General features: G+C 43.8%; 1 protein-coding gene across 6 annotated transcripts in view; it reads right to left on the minus strand.

Moving 5' to 3' along the window:
- tfr2 (transferrin receptor 2) overlaps positions 1-20,093 on the minus strand; it is a 113,278-nt gene that overhangs the window by 17,389 nt on the left and 75,796 nt on the right. For all 6 annotated transcript variants that reach the window (XM_064940872.1, XM_064940873.1, XM_064940874.1 and 3 more), the window contains 2 exons: positions 19,860-19,944; positions 16,963-17,190 (listed from right to left, as the gene is read on the minus strand). In XM_064940872.1, coding sequence (XP_064796944.1) covers positions 16,963-17,190; positions 19,860-19,944 — 313 coding nt within the window. The remainder of the gene's footprint in view (positions 1-16,962; positions 17,191-19,859; positions 19,945-20,093) is intronic.

Below are 20,093 nucleotides of genomic sequence, written 5' to 3' on the forward strand. Positions count from 1 at the left end.
TAATAACCCTATGGAATTGGACACCGCTAGTGTTGCGACAGATTAATAACCCTATGGAATGGGACATCACTAGTGTTGGGACAGATTAATAACCCTATGGAATGGGACACCACTAGTGTTGGGACAGATTAATAACCCTATGGAATGGGACATCACTAGTGTTGGGACAGATTAATAACCCTATGTAATGGGACATTGCTGGTGTTGGGACAGATTAATAACCCTATGGAATGGGACATCACTCGTGTTGGGAAAGATTCATAACTTTATGGATTGGGACATCACTAGTGTAGGGACAGATAAATATCCCCATGGAATGGGACATCACTGGTGTAGGGACAGATTAATAACCCTATGGAATGGGACATCGCTGGTGTTGGGACAGATTAATAACCCTATGTAATGGGACATCACTAGTGTAGAGACAGATTAATAACCCTATGGAATGGGACATCACTAGTGTAGAGACAGATTAATAACCCTATGGAATTTGACATCACTAGTGTAGAAACAGATTAATAACCCTATAGAATGGGACATTACTAGTGTAGAGACAGATTAATAACCCTATGGAATGGGACATCTCTAGTGTAGAGACAGATTAATAACAATATGGAATGGGACATCACTAGTGTAGGGACAGATTAATAACCCTATGGAATGGGACATTGCTGGTGTTGGGACAGATTAATAACCCTATGGAATGGGACATCACTGGTGTTGGGACAGATTTATAACCCTATGGAATGGGACATCACTGGTGTTGGGACAGATTAATAACCCTATGGAATGGGACATCACTAGTGTAGAGACAGATAAATAACCCTATGGAATGGTACATCACTAGTGTTGTTAGAGATAAATAACCCTATGGAATGGGACATCACTAGTGTAGAGACAGATAAATAACCCTATGGAATGGGACATCACTAGTGTAGTTAGAGATAAATAACCCTATGGAATGGGACATCACTAGTGTAGAGACAGATAAATAACCCTGTGGAATGAGACATCACTAGTGTAGAGGCAGATTAATAACCCTACGGAATGGGACATCACTAGTGTAGGGACAGATTAATAACCCTATGGAATGGGACATCACTGGTGTTGGGACAGATTAATAACCCTATGGTATGGGACATCACTGGTGTTGGGACAGATTAATAACCCCATGGAATGGGACATCACTAGTGTAGAGACAGATAAATAACCCTATGGAATGGGACATCACTAGTGTAGAGACAGATAAATAACCCTATGGAATGGGACATCACTAGTGTAGGGACAATTTAATAACCCTATGGAATGGGACATCACTGGTGTTGGGACAGATAAATAACCCTATGGAATGGGACATCACTAGTGTAGTTAGAGATATAGGTTTCTATGGAATGGGACACCACTCATGTTGGGACAGATAAATAACCCTATGGAATGGGACATCACTAGTGTAGAGGCAGATTAATAACCCTATGGAATGGGACATCACTAGTGTAGTTAGAGATAAATAACCCTATGGAATGGGAAATCACTAGTGTAGAGACAGATAAATAACCCTGTGGAATGAGACATCACTAGTGTAGAGGCAAATTAATAACCCTATGGGATGGGACATCACTAGTGTAGTTAGAGATAAATAACCCTATGGAATGGGACATCACTAGTGTAGGGACAGATTAATAACCCTATGGAATGGGACATCACTGGTGTTGGGACAAATTAATAACCCTATGGAATGGGACATCACTGGTGTTGGGACAGATTAATCACCCTATGGAATGGGACATCACTAGTGTAGAGACAGATAAATAACCCTATGGAATGGGACATCACTAGTGTAGGGACAGATTAATAACCCTATGGAATGGGACATCACTGGTGTTGGGACAGATAAATAACCCTATGGAATGGGACATCACTAGTGTAGTTAGAGATATAGGTTTCTATGGAATGGGACACCACTCGTGTTGCGACAGATTAATAACCCTATGGAATGGGACATCACTAGTGTTGGGACAGATTAATAACCCTATGGAATGGGACACCACTAGTGTTGGGACAGATTAATAACCCTATGGAATGGGACACCACTAGTGTTGGGACAGATTAATAACCCTATGGAATGGGACATCGCTGGTGTTGGGACAGATTAATAACCCTATGGAATGGGACATCACTCGTGTTGGGACAGATTCATAACTTTATGGATTGGGACATCACTAGTGTAGGGACAGATAAATATCCCCATGGAATGGGACATCACTGGTGTAGGGACATTTTAATAACCCTATGGAATGGGACATCGCTGGTGTTGGGACAGATTAATAACCCTATGGAATGGGACATCACTAGTGTAGAGACAGATTAATAACCCTATGGAATGGGACATCACTAGTGTAGAGACAGATTAATAACCCTATGGAATGGGACATCACTAGTGTTGGGACAGATTAATAACCCTATGGAATTGGACACCGCTAGTGTTGCGACAGATTAATAACCCTATGGAATGGGACATCACTAGTGTTGGGACAGATTAATAACCCTATGGAATGGGACACCACTAGTGTTGGGACAGATTAATAACCCTATGGAATGGGACATCACTAGTGTTGGGACAGATTAATAACCCTATGTAATGGGACATCGCTGGTGTTGGGACAGATTAATAACCCTATGGAATGGGACATCACTCGTGTTGGGAAAGATTCATAACTTTATGGATTGGGACATCACTAGTGTAGGGACAGATAAATATCCCCATGGAATGGGACATCACTGGTGTAGGGACAGATTAATAACCCTATGGAATGGGACATCGCTGGTGTTGGGACAGATTAATAACCCTATGTAATGGGACATCACTAGTGTAGAGACAGATTAATAACCCTATGGAATGGGACATCACTAGTGTAGAGACAGATTAATAACCCTATGGAATTTGACATCACTAGTGTAGAAACAGATTAATAACCCTATAGAATGGGACATCACTAGTGTAGAGACAGATTAATAACCCTATGGAATGGGACATCTCTAGTGTAGAGACAGATTAATAACAATATGGAATGGGACATCACTAGTGTAGGGACAGATTAATAACCCTATGGAATGGGACATTGCTGGTGTTGGGACAGATTAATAACCCTATGGAATGGGACATCACTGGTGTTGGGACAGATTAATAACCCTATGGAATGGGACATCACTGGTGTTGGGACAGATTAATAACCCTATGGAATGGGACATCACTAGTGTAGAGACAGATAAATAACCCTATGGAATGGTACATCACTAGTGTTGTTAGAGATAAATAACCCTATGGAATGGGACATCACTAGTGTAGAGACAGATAAATAACCCTATGGAATGGGACATCACTAGTGTAGTTAGAGATAAATAACCCTATGGAATGGGACATCACTAGTGTAGAGACAGATAAATAACCCTGTTGAATGAGACATCACTAGTGTAGAGGCAGATTAATAACCTATGGAATGGGACATCACTAGTGTAGTTAGAGATAAATAACCCTATGGAATGGGACATCACTAGTGTAGAGACAGATAAATAACCCTATGGAATGGGACATCACTAGTGTTGTTAGAGATAAATAACCCTATGGAATGGGACATCACTAGTGTTGTTAGAGATAAATAACCCTATGGAATGGGACATCACTAGTGTAGAGACAGATAAATAACCCTATGAAATGGGACGTCACTAGTGTAGTTAGAGATAAATAACACTATGGAATGGGACATCACTAGTGTAGAGACAGATAAATAACCCTGTGGAATGAGACATCACTAGTGTAGGGACAGATTAATAACCCTATGGAATGGGACATCACTGGTGTTGGGACAGATTAATAACCCTATGGAATGGGACATCACTAGTGTAGAGACAGATAAATAACCCTATGGAATGGTACATCACTAGTGTTGTTAGAGATAAATAACCCTATGGAATGGGACATCACTAGTGTAGAGACAGATAAATAACCCTATGGAATGGGACATCACTAGTGTAGTTAGAGATAAATAACCCTATGGAATGGGACATCACTAGTGTAGAGACAGATAAATAACCCTGTTGAATGAGACATCACTAGTGTAGAGGCAGATTAATAACCTATGGAATGGGACATCACTAGTGTAGTTAGAGATAAATAACCCTATGGAATGGGACATCACTAGTGTAGAGACAGATAAATAACCCTATGGAATGGGACATCACTAGTGTTGTTAGAGATAAATAACCCTATGGAATGGGACATCACTAGTGTTGTTAGAGATAAATAACCCTATGGAATGGGACATCACTAGTGTAGAGACAGATAAATAACCCTATGGAATGGGACATCACTAGTGTAGAGACAGATAAATAACCCTGTGGAATGAGACATCACTAGTGTAGAGGCAGATTAATAACCCTATGGAATGGGACATCACTAGTGTAGTTAGAGATAAATAACCCTATGGAATGGGACATCAGTAGTGTAGAGACAGATAAATAACCCTGTGGAATGAGACATCACTAGTGTAGAGGCAGATTAATAACCCTACGGAATGGGACATCACTAGTGTAGGGACAGATTAATAACCCTATGGAATGGGACATCACTGGTGTTGGGACAGATTAATAACCCTATGGTATGGGACATCACTGGTGTTGGGACAGATTAATAACCCTATGGAATGGGACATCACTAGTGTAGAGACAGATAAATAACCCTATGGAATGGGACATCACTAGTGTAGGGACAATTTAATAACCCTATGGAATGGGACATCACTGGTGTTGGGACAGATAAATAACCCTATGGAATGGGACATCACTAGTGTAGTTAGAGATATAGGTTTCTATGGAATGGGACACCACTCGTGTTGGGACAGATAAATAACCCTATGGAATGGGACATCACTAGTGTAGAGGCAGATTAATAACCCTATGGAACGGGACATCACTAGTGTAGTTAGAGATAAATAACCCTATGGAATGGGACATCACTAGTGTAGAGACAGATAAATAACCCTGTGGAATGAGACATCACTAGTGTAGAGGCAGATTAATAACCCTATGGAATGGGACATCACTAGTGTAGGGACAATTTAATAACCCTATGGAATGGGACATCACTGGTGTTGGGACAGATAAATAACCCTATGGAATGGGACATCACTAGTGTAGTTAGAGATATAGGTTTCTATGGAATGGGACACCACTCATGTTGGGACAGATAAATAACCCTATGGAATGGGACATCACTAGTGTAGAGGCAGATTAATAACCCTATGGAATGGGACATCACTAGTGTAGTTAGAGATAAATAACCCTATGGAATGGGAAATCACTAGTGTAGAGACAGATAAATAACCCTGTGGAATGAGACATCACTAGTGTAGAGTCAAATTAATAACCCTATGGGATGGGACATCACTAGTGTAGTTAGAGATAAATAACCCTATGGAATGGGACATCACTAGTGTAGGGACAGATTAATAACCCTATGGAATGGGACATCACTGGTGTTGGGACAAATTAATAACCCTATGGAATGGGACATCACTGGTGTTGGGACAGATTAATCACCCTATGGAATGGGACATCACTAGTGTAGAGACAGATAAATAACCCTATGGAATGGGACATCACTAGTGTAGGGACAGATTAATAACCCTATGGAATGGGACATCACTGGTGTTGGGACAGATAAATAACCCTATGGAATGGGACATCACTAGTGTAGTTAGAGATATAGGTTTCTATGGAATGGGACACCACTCGTGTTGCGACAGATTAATAACCCTATGGAATGGGACATCACTAGTGTTGGGACAGATTAATAACCCTATGGAATGGGACACCACTAGTGTTGGGACAGATTAATAACCCTATGGAATGGGACACCATTAGTGTTGGGACAGATTAATAACCCTATGGAATGGGACATCGCTGGTGTTGGGACAGATTAATAACCCTATGGAATGGGACATCACTCGTGTTGGGACAGATTCATAACTTTATGGATTGGGACATCACTAGTGTAGGGACAGATAAATATCCCCATGGAATGGGACATCACTGGTGTAGGGACATTTTAATAACCCTATGGAATGGGACATCGCTGGTGTTGGGACAGATTAATAACCCTATGGAATGGGACATCACTAGTGTAGAGACAGATTAATAACCCTATGGAATGGGACATCACTAGTGTAGAGACAGATTAATAACCCTATGGAATGGGACATCACTAGTGTTGGGACAGATTAATAACCCTATGGAATTGGACACCGCTAGTGTTGCGACAGATTAATAACCCTATGGAATGGGACATCACTAGTGTTGGGACAGATTAATAACCCTATGGAATGGGACACCACTAGTGTTGGGACAGATTAATAACCCTATGGAATGGGACATCACTAGTGTTGGGACAGATTAATAACCCTATGTAATGGGACATCGCTGGTGTTGGGACAGATTAATAACCCTATGGAATGGGACATCACTCGTGTTGGGAAAGATTCATAACTTTATGGATTGGGACATCACTAGTGTAGGGACAGATAAATATCCCCATGGAATGGGACATCACTGGTGTAGGGACAGATTAATAACCCTATGGAATGGGACATCGCTGGTGTTGGGACAGATTAATAACCCTATGTAATGGGACATCACTAGTGTAGAGACAGATTAATAACCCTATGGAATGGGACATCACTAGTGTAGAGACAGATTAATAACCCTATGGAATTTGACATCACTAGTGTAGAAACAGATTAATAACCCTATAGAATGGGACATCACTAGTGTAGAGACAGATTAATAACCCTATGGAATGGGACATCTCTAGTGTAGAGACAGATTAATAACAATATGGAATGGGACATCACTAGTGTAGGGACAGATTAATAACCCTATGGAATGGGACATCACTGGTGTTGGGACAGATTAATAACCCTATGGAATGGGACATCACTAGTGTAGAGACAGATAAATAACCCTATGGAATGGTACATGACTAGTGTTGTTAGAGATAAATAACCCTATGGAATGGGACATCACTAGTGTAGAGACAGATAAATAACCCTATGGAATGGGACATCACTAGTGTAGTTAGAGATAAATAACCCTATGGAATGGGACATCACTAGTGTTGTTAGAGATAAATAACCCTATGGAATGGGACATCACTAGTGTAGAGACAGATAAATAACCCTATGGAATGGGACGTCACTAGTGTAGTTAGAGATAAATAACACTATGGAATGGGACATCACTAGTGTAGAGACAGATAAATAACCCTGTGGAATGAGACATCACTAGTGTAGAGGCAGATTAATAACCCTATGGAATGGGACATCACTAGTGTAGTTAGAGATAAATAACCCTATGGAATGGGACATCAGTAGTGTAGAGACAGATAAATAACCCTGTGGAATGAGACATCACTAGTGTAGAGGCAGATTAATAACCCTACGGAATGGGACATCACTAGTGTAGGGACAGATTAATAACCCTATGGAATGGGACATCACTGGTGTTGGGACAGATAAATAACCCTATGGTATGGGACATCACTGGGGTTGGGACAGATTAATAACCCTATGGAATGGGACATCACTAGTGTAGAGACAGATAAATAACCCTATGGAATGGGACATCACTAGTGTAGGGACAATTTAATAACCCTATGGAATGGGACATCACTGGTGTTGGGACAGATAAATAACCCTATGGAATGGGACATCACTAGTGTAGTTAGAGATATAGGTTTCTATGGAATGGGACACCACTCGTGTTGGGACAGATAAATAACCCTATGGAATGGGACATCACTAGTGTAGAGGCAGATTAATAACCCTATGGAATGGGACATCACTAGTGTAGTTAGAGATAAATAACCCTATGGAATGGGATATCACTAGTGTAGAGACAGATAAATAACCCTGTGGAATGAGACATCACTAGTGTAGAGGCAGATTAATAACCCTATGGGATGGGACATCACTAGTGTAGTTAGAGATAAATAACCCTATGGAATGGGACATCACTAGTGTAGGGACAGATTAATAACCCTATGGAATGGGACATCACTGGTGTTGGGACAGATTAATAACCCTATGGAATGGGACATCACTGGTGTTGGGACAGATTAATAACCCTATGGAATGGGACATCACTAGTGTAGAGACAGATAAATAACCCTATGGAATGGGACATCACTAGTGTAGGGACAGATTAATAACCCTATGGAATGGGACATCACTGGTGTTGGGACAGATAAATAACCCTATGGAATGGGACATCACTAGTGTTGGGACAGATTAATAACCCTATGTAATGGGACATCGCTGGTGTTGGGACAGATTAATAACCCTATGGAATGGGACATCACTCGTGTTGGGAAAGATTCATAACTTTATGGATTGGGACATCACTAGTGTAGGGACAGATAAATATCCCCATGGAATGGGACATCACTGGTGTAGGGACAGATTAATAACCCTATGGAATGGGACATCGCTGGTGTTGGGACAGATTAATAACCCTATGTAATGGGACATCACTAGTGTAGAGACAGATTAATAACCCTATGGAATGGGACATCACTAGTGTAGAGACAGATTAATAACCCTATGGAATTTGACATCACTAGTGTAGAAACAGATTAATAACCCTATAGAATGGGACATCACTAGTGTAGAGACAGATTAATAACCCTATGGAATGGGACATCTCTAGTGTAGAGACAGATTAATAACAATATGGAATGGGACATCACTAGTGTAGGGACAGATTAATAACCCTATGGAATGGGACATCACTGGTGTTGGGACAGATTAATAACCCTATGGAATGGGACATCACTAGTGTAGAGACAGATAAATAACCCTATGGAATGGTACATCACTAGTGTTGTTAGAGATAAATAACCCTATGGAATGGGACATCACTAGTGTAGAGACAGATAAATAACCCTATGGAATGGGACATCACTAGTGTAGTTAGAGATAAATAACCCTATGGAATGGGACATCACTAGTGTAGAGACAGATAAATAACCCTGTTGAATGAGACATCACTAGTGTAGAGGCAGATTAATAACCTATGGAATGGGACATCACTAGTGTAGTTAGAGATAAATAACCCTATGGAATGGGACATCACTAGTGTAGAGACAGATAAATAACCCTATGGAATGGGACATCACTAGTGTTGTTAGAGATAAATAACCCTATGGAATGGGACATCACTAGTGTTGTTAGAGATAAATAACCCTATGGAATGGGACATCACTAGTGTAGAGACAGATAAATAACCCTATGGAATGGGACGTCACTAGTGTAGTTAGAGATAAATAACACTATGGAATGGGACATCACTAGTGTAGAGACAGATAAATAACCCTGTGGAATGAGACATCACTAGTGTAGAGGCAGATTAATAACCCTATGGAATGGGACATCACTAGTGTAGTTAGAGATAAATAACCCTATGGAATGGGACATCAGTAGTGTAGAGACAGATAAATAACCCTGTGGAATGAGACATCACTAGTGTAGAGGCAGATTAATAACCCTACGGAATGGGACATCACTAGTGTAGGGACAGATTAATAACCCTATGGAATGGGACATCACTGGTGTTGGGACAGATAAATAACCCTATGGTATGGGACATCACTGGTGTTGGGACAGATTAATAACCCTATGGAATGGGACATCACTAGTGTAGAGACAGATAAATAACCCTATGGAATGGGACATCACTAGTGTAGGGACAATTTAATAACCCTATGGAATGGGACATCACTGGTGTTGGGACAGATAAATAACCCTATGGAATGGGACATCACTAGTGTAGTTAGAGATATAGGTTTCTATGGAATGGGACACCACTCGTGTTGGGACAGATAAATAACCCTATGGAATGGGACATCACTAGTGTAGAGGCAGATTAATAACCCTATGGAATGGGACATCACTAGTGTAGTTAGAGATAAATAACCCTATGGAATGGGATATCACTAGTGTAGAGACAGATAAATAACCCTGTGGAATGAGACATCACTAGTGTAGAGGCAGATTAATAACCCTATGGGATGGGACATCACTAGTGTAGTTAGAGATAAATAACCCTATGGAATGGGACATCACTAGTGTAGGGACAGATTAATAACCCTATGGAATGGGACATCACTGGTGTTGGGACAGATTAATAACCCTATGGAATGGGACATCACTGGTGTTGGGACAGATTAATAACCCTATGGAATGGGACATCACTAGTGTAGAGACAGATAAATAACCCTATGGAATGGGACATCACTAGTGTAGGGACAGATTAATAACCCTATGGAATGGGACATCACTGGTGTTGGGACAGATAAATAACCCTATGGAATGGGACATCACTAGTGTAGTTAGAGATATAGGTTTCTATGGAATGGGACACCACTCGTGTTGCGACAGATTAATAACCCTATGGAATGGGACATCACTAGTGTTGGGACAGATTAATAACCCTATGGAATGGGACACCACTAGTGTTGGGACAGATTAATAACCCTATGGAATGGGACACCACTAGTGTTGGGACAGATTAATAACCCTATGGAATGGGACATCACTAGTGTTGGGACAGATTAATAACCCTATGGAATGGGACATCGCTGGTGTTGGGACAGATTAATAACCCTATGGAATGGGACATCACTCGTGTTGGGACAGATTCATAACTTTATGGATTGGGACATCACTAGTGTAGGGACAGATAAATATCCCCATGGAATGGGACATCACTGGTGTAGGGACATTTTAATAACCCTATGGAATGGGACATCGCTGGTGTTGGGACAGATTATTAACCCTATGGAATGGGACATCACTAGTGTAGAGACAGATTAATAACCCTATGGAATGGGACATCACTAGTGTAGAGACAGATGAATAACCCTATGGAATGGGACATCACTAGTGTTGGGACAGATTAATAACCCTATGGAATTGGACACCGCTAGTGTTGCGACAGATTAATAACCCTATGGAATGGGACATCACTAGTGTTGGGACAGATTAATAACCCTATGGAATGGGACACCACTAGTGTTGGGACAGATTAATAACCCTATGGAATGGGACATCACTAGTGTTGGGACAGATTAATAACCCTATGTAATGGGACATCGCTGGTGTTGGGACAGATTAATAACCCTATGGAATGGGACATCACTCGTGTTGGGAAAGATTCATAACTTTATGGATTGGGACATCACTAGTGTAGGGACAGATAAATATCCCCATGGAATGGGACATCACTGGTGTAGGGACAGATTAATAACCCTATGGAATGGGACATCGCTGGTGTTGGGACAGATTAATAACCCTATGTAATGGGACATCACTAGTGTAGAGACAGATTAATAACCCTATGGAATGGGACATCACTAGTGTAGAGACAGATTAATAACCCTATGGAATTTGACATCACTAGTGTAGAAACAGATTAATAACCCTATAGAATGGGACATCACTAGTGTAGAGACAGATTAATAACCCTATGGAATGGGACATCTCTAGTGTAGAGACAGATTAATAACACTATGGAATGGGACATCACTAGTGTAGGGACAGATTAATAACCCTATGGAATGGGACATTGCTGGTGTTGGGACAGATTAATAACCCTATGGAATGGGACATCACTGGTGTTGGGACAGATTAATAACCCTATGGAATGGGACATCACTGGTGTTGGGACAGATTAATAACCCTATGGAATGGGACATCACTGGTGTTGGGACAGATTAATAACCCTATGGAATGGGACATCACTGGTGTTGGGACAGATTAATAACCCTATGGATTGGGACATCACTAGTGTAGAGACAGATTAATAACCCTATGGAATGGGACATCTCTAGTGTAGAGACAGATTAATAACACTATGGAATGGGACATCACTAGTGTAGAGACAAATAAATAACCCTATGGAATGGGACATCACTGGTGCAGAGACAGATTAATAACCCTATGGAATGGGACATCACTAGTGTAGAGACAGATTAATAACCCTATGGAATGGGAAACCTCTAGTGTAGAGACAGATTAATAACCCTATGGAATGGGACATCACTAGTGTTGGGACAGATTAATAACCCTATGGAATGGGACATCACTAGTGTAGGGACAGATTAATAACCCTATGGAATGGGACATTGCTGGTGTTGGGACAGATTAATAACCCTATGGGATGGGACATCACTGGTGTTGGGACAGATTAATAACCCTATGGAATGGGACATCACTGGTGTTGGGACAGATAAATAACCCTATGGAATGGGACATCACGAGTGTAGAGACAGATTAATAACCCTATGGAATGGGACATCACTAGTGTTGGGACAGATTAATAACCCTATGTAATTGGACACCGCTAGTGTTGCGACAGATTAATAACCCTATGGAATGGGACATCACTAGTGTTGGGACAGATTAATAACCCTATGGAATGGGACACCACTAGTGTTGAGACAGATTAATAACCCTATGGAATGGGACATCGCTTGTGTTGGGACAGATTAATAACCCTATGGAATAGGACATCACTCGTGTTGGGACAGATTCATAACTTTATGGATTGGGACATCACTAGTGTAGGGACAGATAAATATCCCCATGGAATGGGACATCACTGGTGTAGGGACAGATTAATAACCACATGGAATGGGACATCGCTGGTGTTGGGACAGATTAATAACCCTATGGAATGGGACATCACTAGTGTAGAGACAGATTAATAACCCTATGGAATGGGACATCACTAGTGTAGAGACAGATTAATAACCTTATGAAATGGGACATCACTAGTGTAGAGACAGATTAATAACCCTATGTAATGGGACATCACTAGTGTAGAGACAGATTAATAACCCTATGGAATGGGACATCACTAGTGTAGAGACAGATTAATAACCCTATGGAATTTGACATCACTAGTGTAGAGACAGATTAATAACCCTATGGAATGGGACATCACTAGTGTAGGGACAGATTAATAACCCTATGGAATGGGACATTGCTGGTGTTGGGACAGATTAATAACCCTATGGAATGGGACATCACTGGTGTTGGGACAGATTAATAACCCTATGGAATGGGACATCACTGGTGTTGGGACAGATTAATAACCCTATGGAATGGAACATCACTGGTGTTGGGACAGATTAATAACCCTATGGATTGGGACATCACTAGTGTAGAGACAGATTAATAACCTTATGGAATGGGACATCTCTAGTGTAGAGACAGATTAATAACACTATGGAATGGGACATCACTAGTGTAGAGACAAATAAATAACCCTATGGAATGGGACATCACTGGTGCAGAGACAGATTAATAACCCTATGGAATGGGACATCACTAGTGTAGAGACAGATTAATAACCCTATGGAATGGGACATCTCTAGTGTAGAGACAGATTAATAACCCTATGGAATGGGACATCACTGGTGTTGGGACAGATTAATAACCCTATGTAATGGGACATCACTGGTGTTGGGACAGATTAATAACCCTATGGAATGGGACATCACTGGTGTTGGGACAGATTAATAACCCTATGGATTGGGACATCACTAGTGTAGAGACAGATTAATAACCCTATGGAATGGGACATCTCTAGTGTAGAGACAGATTAATAACACTATGGAATGGGACATCACTAGTGTAGAGACAAATAAATAACCCTATGGAATTGGACATCACTGGTGCAGAGACAGATTAATAACCCTATGGAATGGGACATCTCTAGTGTAGAGACAGATTAATAACCCTATGGAATGGGACATCACTAGTGTTGGGACAGATTATTAACCCTATGGAATGGGACATCACTAGTGTAGGGACAGATTAATAACCCTATGGAATGGGACATCGCTGGTGTTGGGACAGATTAATAACCCTATGGAATGGGACATCGCTGGTGTTGGGACAGATTAATAACCCTATGGAATGGGACATCACTAGTGTAGGGACAGATTAATAACCCTATGGAATGGGACATCGCTGGTGTTGGGACAGATTAATAACCCTATGGAATGGGACATCACTAGTGTAGGGACAGATTAATAACCCTATGGAATGGGACACCACTTGTGCACATCAGAAACTGCCAGCTGATACCACACAATTCATTGACAACGAGCCTTGTGTTTTTCACAATGCCTGTACATGTCAGTAATATCTTTCAGTATATTTGTCATGCAGAAGTACATACTCTATTTTTGTTATAGTATATTTATTGGAACTTTCTCCGAATATTAGAAGAAAAAAATAAATAAGTATATATATATATATAAAACATTTTTACGAACAAACATACATAAATTAAACACAATAACTCAGTTTCAATTAATTAATTACGTCCAACACATGGAACGTACAGTGTAATCCACTGATGATGTCCCATGATGATGATGTCCACTGGTGATGTCCCATTCCATAGGGTTATTAATCTGTCCCTACACTAGTGATGTCCCATTCAAACAAGCAAGATTTCTGGCTCTCACAGACCTGTAACTTCTTCTTTAAGAGGCTCCTCTGTCCTCCACTCGTTACCTGTATTAATGGCACCTGTTTGAACTTGTTATCAGTATAAAAGACACCTGTCCACAACCTCAAACAGTCACACTCCAAACTCCACTATGGCCAAGACCAAAGAGCTGTCAAAGGACACCAGAAACAAAATTGTAGACCTGCACCAGGCTGGGAAGAATGAATCTGCAATAGGTAAGCAGCTTGGTTTGAAAAAATCAACTGTTGGAGCAATTATTAGGAAATGGAAGACATACAAGACCACTGATAATCTCCCTCGACCTGGGGCTCCAAGCGAGATCTCAGCCCGTGGGGTCAAAATGATCACAAGAACGGTGAGCAAAAATCCCAGAACCACACGGGGGGACCTAGTGAATGACCTGCAGACAGATGGGACCAAAGTAACAAAGCCTACCATCAGTAACACACTACGCCGCCAGGGACTCAAATCCTGCAGTGCCAGACGTGTCCCCCTGCTTAAGCCAGTACATGTCGAGGCCCGTCTGAAGTTTGCTAGAGAGCATTTGGATGATCCAGGAGACGATTGGGAGAATGTCATATGGTCAGATGAAACCAAAATATAACTTTTTGGTTAAAACTCAACTCGTCGTGTTTGGAGGACAAAGAATGCTGCATTGCATCCAAAGAACACCATACCTACTGTGAAGAATGGGGGTGGAAACATCATGCTTTGGGGCTGTTTTTCTGCAAAGGGACCAGGGCGACTGATCCGTGTAAAGGAAAGAATGAATGGGGCCATGTATCGTGAGATTTTGAGTGAAAACCTCCTTCCATCAGCAAGGGCATTGAAGATGAAATGTGGCTGGGTCTTTCAGCATGACAATGATCCCAAACACACCGCCCGGGCAACGAAGGAGTGGCTCCGTAAGAAGCATTTCAAGGTCCTGGAGTGGCCTAGCCAGTCTCCAGATCTCAACCCCATAGAAAATCTTTGGAGGGAGTTGAAAGTCTGTGTTGCCCAGCAACAGCCCCAAAACATCAATGCTCTAGAGGAGATCTGCATGGAGGAATGGGCCAAAATACCAGCAACAGTGTGTGAAAACCTTGTGAAGACTTACAGAAAACGTTTGACCTCTGTCATTGCCAACAAAGGGTATATAACAAAGTATTGAGATAAACTTTTGTTATTGACCAAATACTTATTTTCCACCATAATTTGCAAATAAATATATTAAAAATCCTATAATGTGATTTTCTGGATTTTTTCTCTCATTTTGTCTGTCATAGTTGAAGTGTACCTATGTTGAAAATTACAGGCCTCTCTCATCATTTTAAGTGGGAGAACTTGCACAATTGGTGGCTGACTAAATACTTTTTTGCCCCACTGTATGTGTGCTAAACATTTTCCTTAAATTCTAGAGAGACTACAAGCCCGGAGTGAGGAGAAAGTCCATGAGCCCAGAGGGAGGAGAGAGACCACGAGCCCGGAGGGAGGAGAAGACCACGAGCCAGGAGGGAGAAGAGAGACCACGAGCCCGGAGGGAGGAGGGAGACCACGAGCCTGGAGGGAGGAGGGAGGCCACAAGCCCGGAGGGAGGAGAGAGACCACGAGCCCGGAGGGAGGAGAGAGACAACGAGCCTGGAGGAAGGAGAGAGACCACGAGTTTGGAGGGAGGAGAGTCCACGAGCCAGGAGTGTGGAGAGAGACCACGAGTCCGGAGGGAGGAGAGAGACCACGAGCCTGAAGGGAGACCACGAGCCCAGAGGGAGACCACGAGCCCGGAGGGAGACCACGAGCCTGGAGGGAGGAGAGAGACCGCGAGCCCGGAGGTAGACCACGAGCCCGGAGGGAGGAGAGAGACCACGAGCCTGAAGGGAGACCACGAGCCTTGAGGGAGACCACGAACCTGGAGGGAGGAGGGAGAGCACGAGCCCGGAGGGAGGAGGGAGACCACGAGCCCGGAGGGAGGAGAGAGATACCACGAGCCCGGAGGGGGGAGGAAGATCACGAGCCTGGAGGGGGAGGGAGACCACGAGCCCAGAGGGGGAGGGAGACCACGAGCCCGGAGGGAGGAGAGAGATACCACGAGCCTGGAGGGGGGAGGAAGATCACGAGCCCGGAGGGGGAGGGAGACCACGAGCCCAGAGGGGGAGGGAGACCACGAGCCTGGAGGGAGGAGGGAGACCACGAGCCCGGAGGGAGGAGGGAGACCACGAGCCCGGAGGGAGGAGGGAGACCACGAGCCCGGAGGGGGAGGGAGACCACAAGCCCGGAGGGGAGGAGCCCGGAGGGGGAGGGAGACCACAAGCCAGGAGGGGGAGGGAGACCATGAGCCCGGAGGGGGAGGGAGACCACGAGCCCGGAGGGGGAGGGTTAGTGTGTTTATACCTGTAGCTCGGCAGAGTGCTTGTTGAGCTGGGCGCTGAACTGCAGTGCAGTATGGGAGTAGGTAGTGATGCGTAGAGGCAGGATGTGGTCATGAGCCAATCGCAGCACCATCAGACCAACCAGCTCTCCTAGGCTCCGCCCTACGACACCCAGACGACCCCCCAGGACTTCCTGGAGTCGCCCGGAGGTGTCCAATGGGGTGTTGACAAACGGGTAGGGGCGGGAGTCCTGAAGAGACACACACACACAGTATTTGATTCATCACTGAAACATTGTAGCATTCAAGAGAAAGACCCTGGAGAAAGAAAAGCATGTAGAAAGAGGAGTGAGTTTGGAGGAGATGTAGAGGGAGAGGTGAGATAAGAGGTAGAGGTGAGAGAAGAGGGAGAGGGAGAGGTGAGAGAAGAGGTAGAGAGAGAGGTGAGAGGAGATGTAGAGAGAGGGGTGAGTTTAGAGGAGAAGTAGAGGGAGAGGTGAGAGAAGAGGTAGAGGGAGAGGTGAGAGAAGAGGTAGAGGGAGAGGTGAGAGGAGATGTAGAGAGAGAGGTGATAGGAGAGGTAGAGGGAGAGGTGAGATAAGAGGTGGAGGGAGAGGTAGGAGGAGATGTAGAGAGAGAGGTGAGAGGAGATGTAGAGAGAGGGGTGAGTTTAGAGGAGAAGTAGAGAGAGAGGTGAGTTTAGAGGAGATGTAGAGAGAGGGGTAAGATGAGATGTAGAGAGAGGGGTGAGTTTAGAGGAGAAGTAGAGAGAGAGGTGATAGGAGAGGAGAGCTAGGGAGAGCGGTGAGAGAAGAGAGAGATGAAAGGAGAGATATAGAGAGAGGTGATGTTTAGATGAGAGGTAGAAAGAGAGGTGTGTTTAGAGGAGAGGTAGAGAGAGGGGTGAGTTTAAATGAGAGAGCAGTGAACGGAGAGGTAGAAAGAGATGTGAGTTTAGATGAGAGAGATGTGAGTTTAGATGAGAGGTAGAAAGAGAGGTGAGTTTAGAGGAGAGGTAGAGAGAGAGATGAGAGGAGAGGTAGAGGTGAGTTTACAGGAGAGGTAGAGAGAAAGGTGAGAGGAGAGGTAGAGAGAGAGGTGAAAGGAGAGGTAAAAAGAGAGGGGTGAGTTCAGAGGAGAGGTAGAGAGAGAGGTGAGAGGAGAGTTGGAGAGAGGGGTGAGTTCAGAGGAGAGGTAGAGAGAGAGGTGAGAGGAGAGATCGAGAGACAGGTGAGAGGAGAGGTAGAGAGAGAGGTGAGAGGAGAGGTAGAGAGAGAGAGTTGAGATGAGAGGTAGAGAGAGAGTTGAGTTTAGAGGAGAGGTAGAGAGAGAGGTGAGTTTAGAGGAGAGGTAGAGAGAGAGGTGAAAGGAGAGATAGAGAGAGAGGTGAGAGGAGAGGTAGAGATAGAGGTGAGATGAGAGGTAGAGAGAGAGGTGAGAGGAGAGATAGAGAGAGAGAGAGGTGAGAGGAGAGGTAGAGAGAGAGGGGAGATGAGAGGTAGAGAGAGTTGAGTTTAGAGGAGAGTTAGAGAGAGAGGGGTTTAGAGGAGAGGTAGAGAGAGAGAGTTGAGAGGAGAGGTAGAGAGGTGAGAGGAGAGGTAGAGAGAGAATTGAGTTTAGAGGAGAGGTAGAGAGAGAGGTGAGAGGAGAGGTAGAGAGAGGTGAGTTTAGAGGAGAGGTAGAGAGAGGTGAGTTTAGAGGAGAGGTAGAGAGAGAGTTGAGTATAGAGTAGAGGTACAGAGAGAAGTGAGTTTAGAAGAAAGATGGAGAGAGAGGTGACTTTAGAGGAGAGGTAGAGAGAGAGTTGAGAGGAGAGGTAGAGAGGTGAGAGGAGAAGTAGAGAGAGAATTGAGTTTAGAGGAGAGGTAGAGAGAGGTGAGAGGAGAGGTAGAGAGAGGTGACTTTAGAGGAGAGGTAGAGAGAGAGTTGAGAGGAGAGGTAGAGAGAGAGTTGAGTTTAGAGTAGAGGTACAGAGAGAAGTGAGTTTAGAGGAAAGATAGAGAGAGAGGTGACTTTAGAGGAGAGGTAGAGAGAGAGAGGTGAGAGGAGAGGTAGAGAGGTGAGAGGTAGAGAGGTGAGAGGAGAGGTAGAGAGGTGAGAGGTGAGAGGTAGAGAGGTGAGAGGTGAGAGGAAGAGAGGAAGAGAGGTGAGAGGTAGAGAGGTGAGAGGAAGAGAGGTGAGAGGTGAGAGGAAGAGAGGTAGAGAGGTGAGAGGTGAGAGGTGAGAGGAAGAGAGGAAGAGAGGTAGAGAGGTGAGAGGTGAGAGGTGAGAGGTGAGAGGTGAGAGGAAGAGAGGAAGAGAGGAGGAGAGGAAGAGAGGTGAGAGGTGAGAGGTGAGAGGAAGAGAGGTAGAGAGGTGAGAGGTGAGAGGTGAGAGGTGAGAGGTGAGAGGAAGAGAGGAAGAGAGGAAGAGAGGTGAGAGGTGAGAGGTGAGAGGTGAGAGGTAGAGAGGTAGAGAGGTAGAGAGGTGAGAGGAGAGGTAGAGAGGTGAGAGGTGAGAGGAAGGGTTGAGAGGTAGAGAGGTGAGAGGTGAGAGGTGAGAGGAAGAGAGGAAGAGAGGTAGAGAGGTGAGAGGTGAGAGGTGAGAGGTGAGAGGAAGAGAGGAAGAGAGGAGGAGAGGAGGAGAGGAAGAGAGGTGAGAGGTGAGAGGTGAGAGGAAGAGAGGTAGAGAGGTGAGAGGTGAGAGGTGAGAGGTGAGAGGTGAGAGGAAGAGAGGAAGAGAGGAAGAGAGGTGAGAGGTGAGAGGTGAGAGGTGAGAGGAAGAGAGGTAGAGAGGTAGAGAGGTGAGAGGAGAGGTAGAGAGGTGAGAGGTGAGAGGAAGGGTTGAGAGGTAGAGAGGTGAGAGGTGAGAGGTAGAGAGGTGAGAGGTGAGAGGAAGGGTAGAGAGGTAGAGAGGTGAGAGGTGAGAGGAAGGGTTGTACCTCGTTGAAGCGTAGCTCCATAGCAGGAACTCCTCCAAAGGCTGTGAAACTATACGCCCCACTGTTCAGGTACAATGGTTTAATACTGGATGAGAGAGAGAAACAGAGAGTTAGTGTCACCTATACACCCCACTGTTCAGGTACAATGGCTTAATACTGGATGAGAGAGAGAAACAGAGTTAGTATCACCTATACACCCCGCTGTTCAGGTACAATGGCTTAATACTGGATGAG

Source organism: Oncorhynchus masou, chromosome 27, assembly GCF_036934945.1.
Source record: "Oncorhynchus masou masou isolate Uvic2021 chromosome 27, UVic_Omas_1.1, whole genome shotgun sequence".
Lineage (NCBI taxonomy): Eukaryota > Metazoa > Chordata > Actinopteri > Salmoniformes > Salmonidae > Oncorhynchus > Oncorhynchus masou.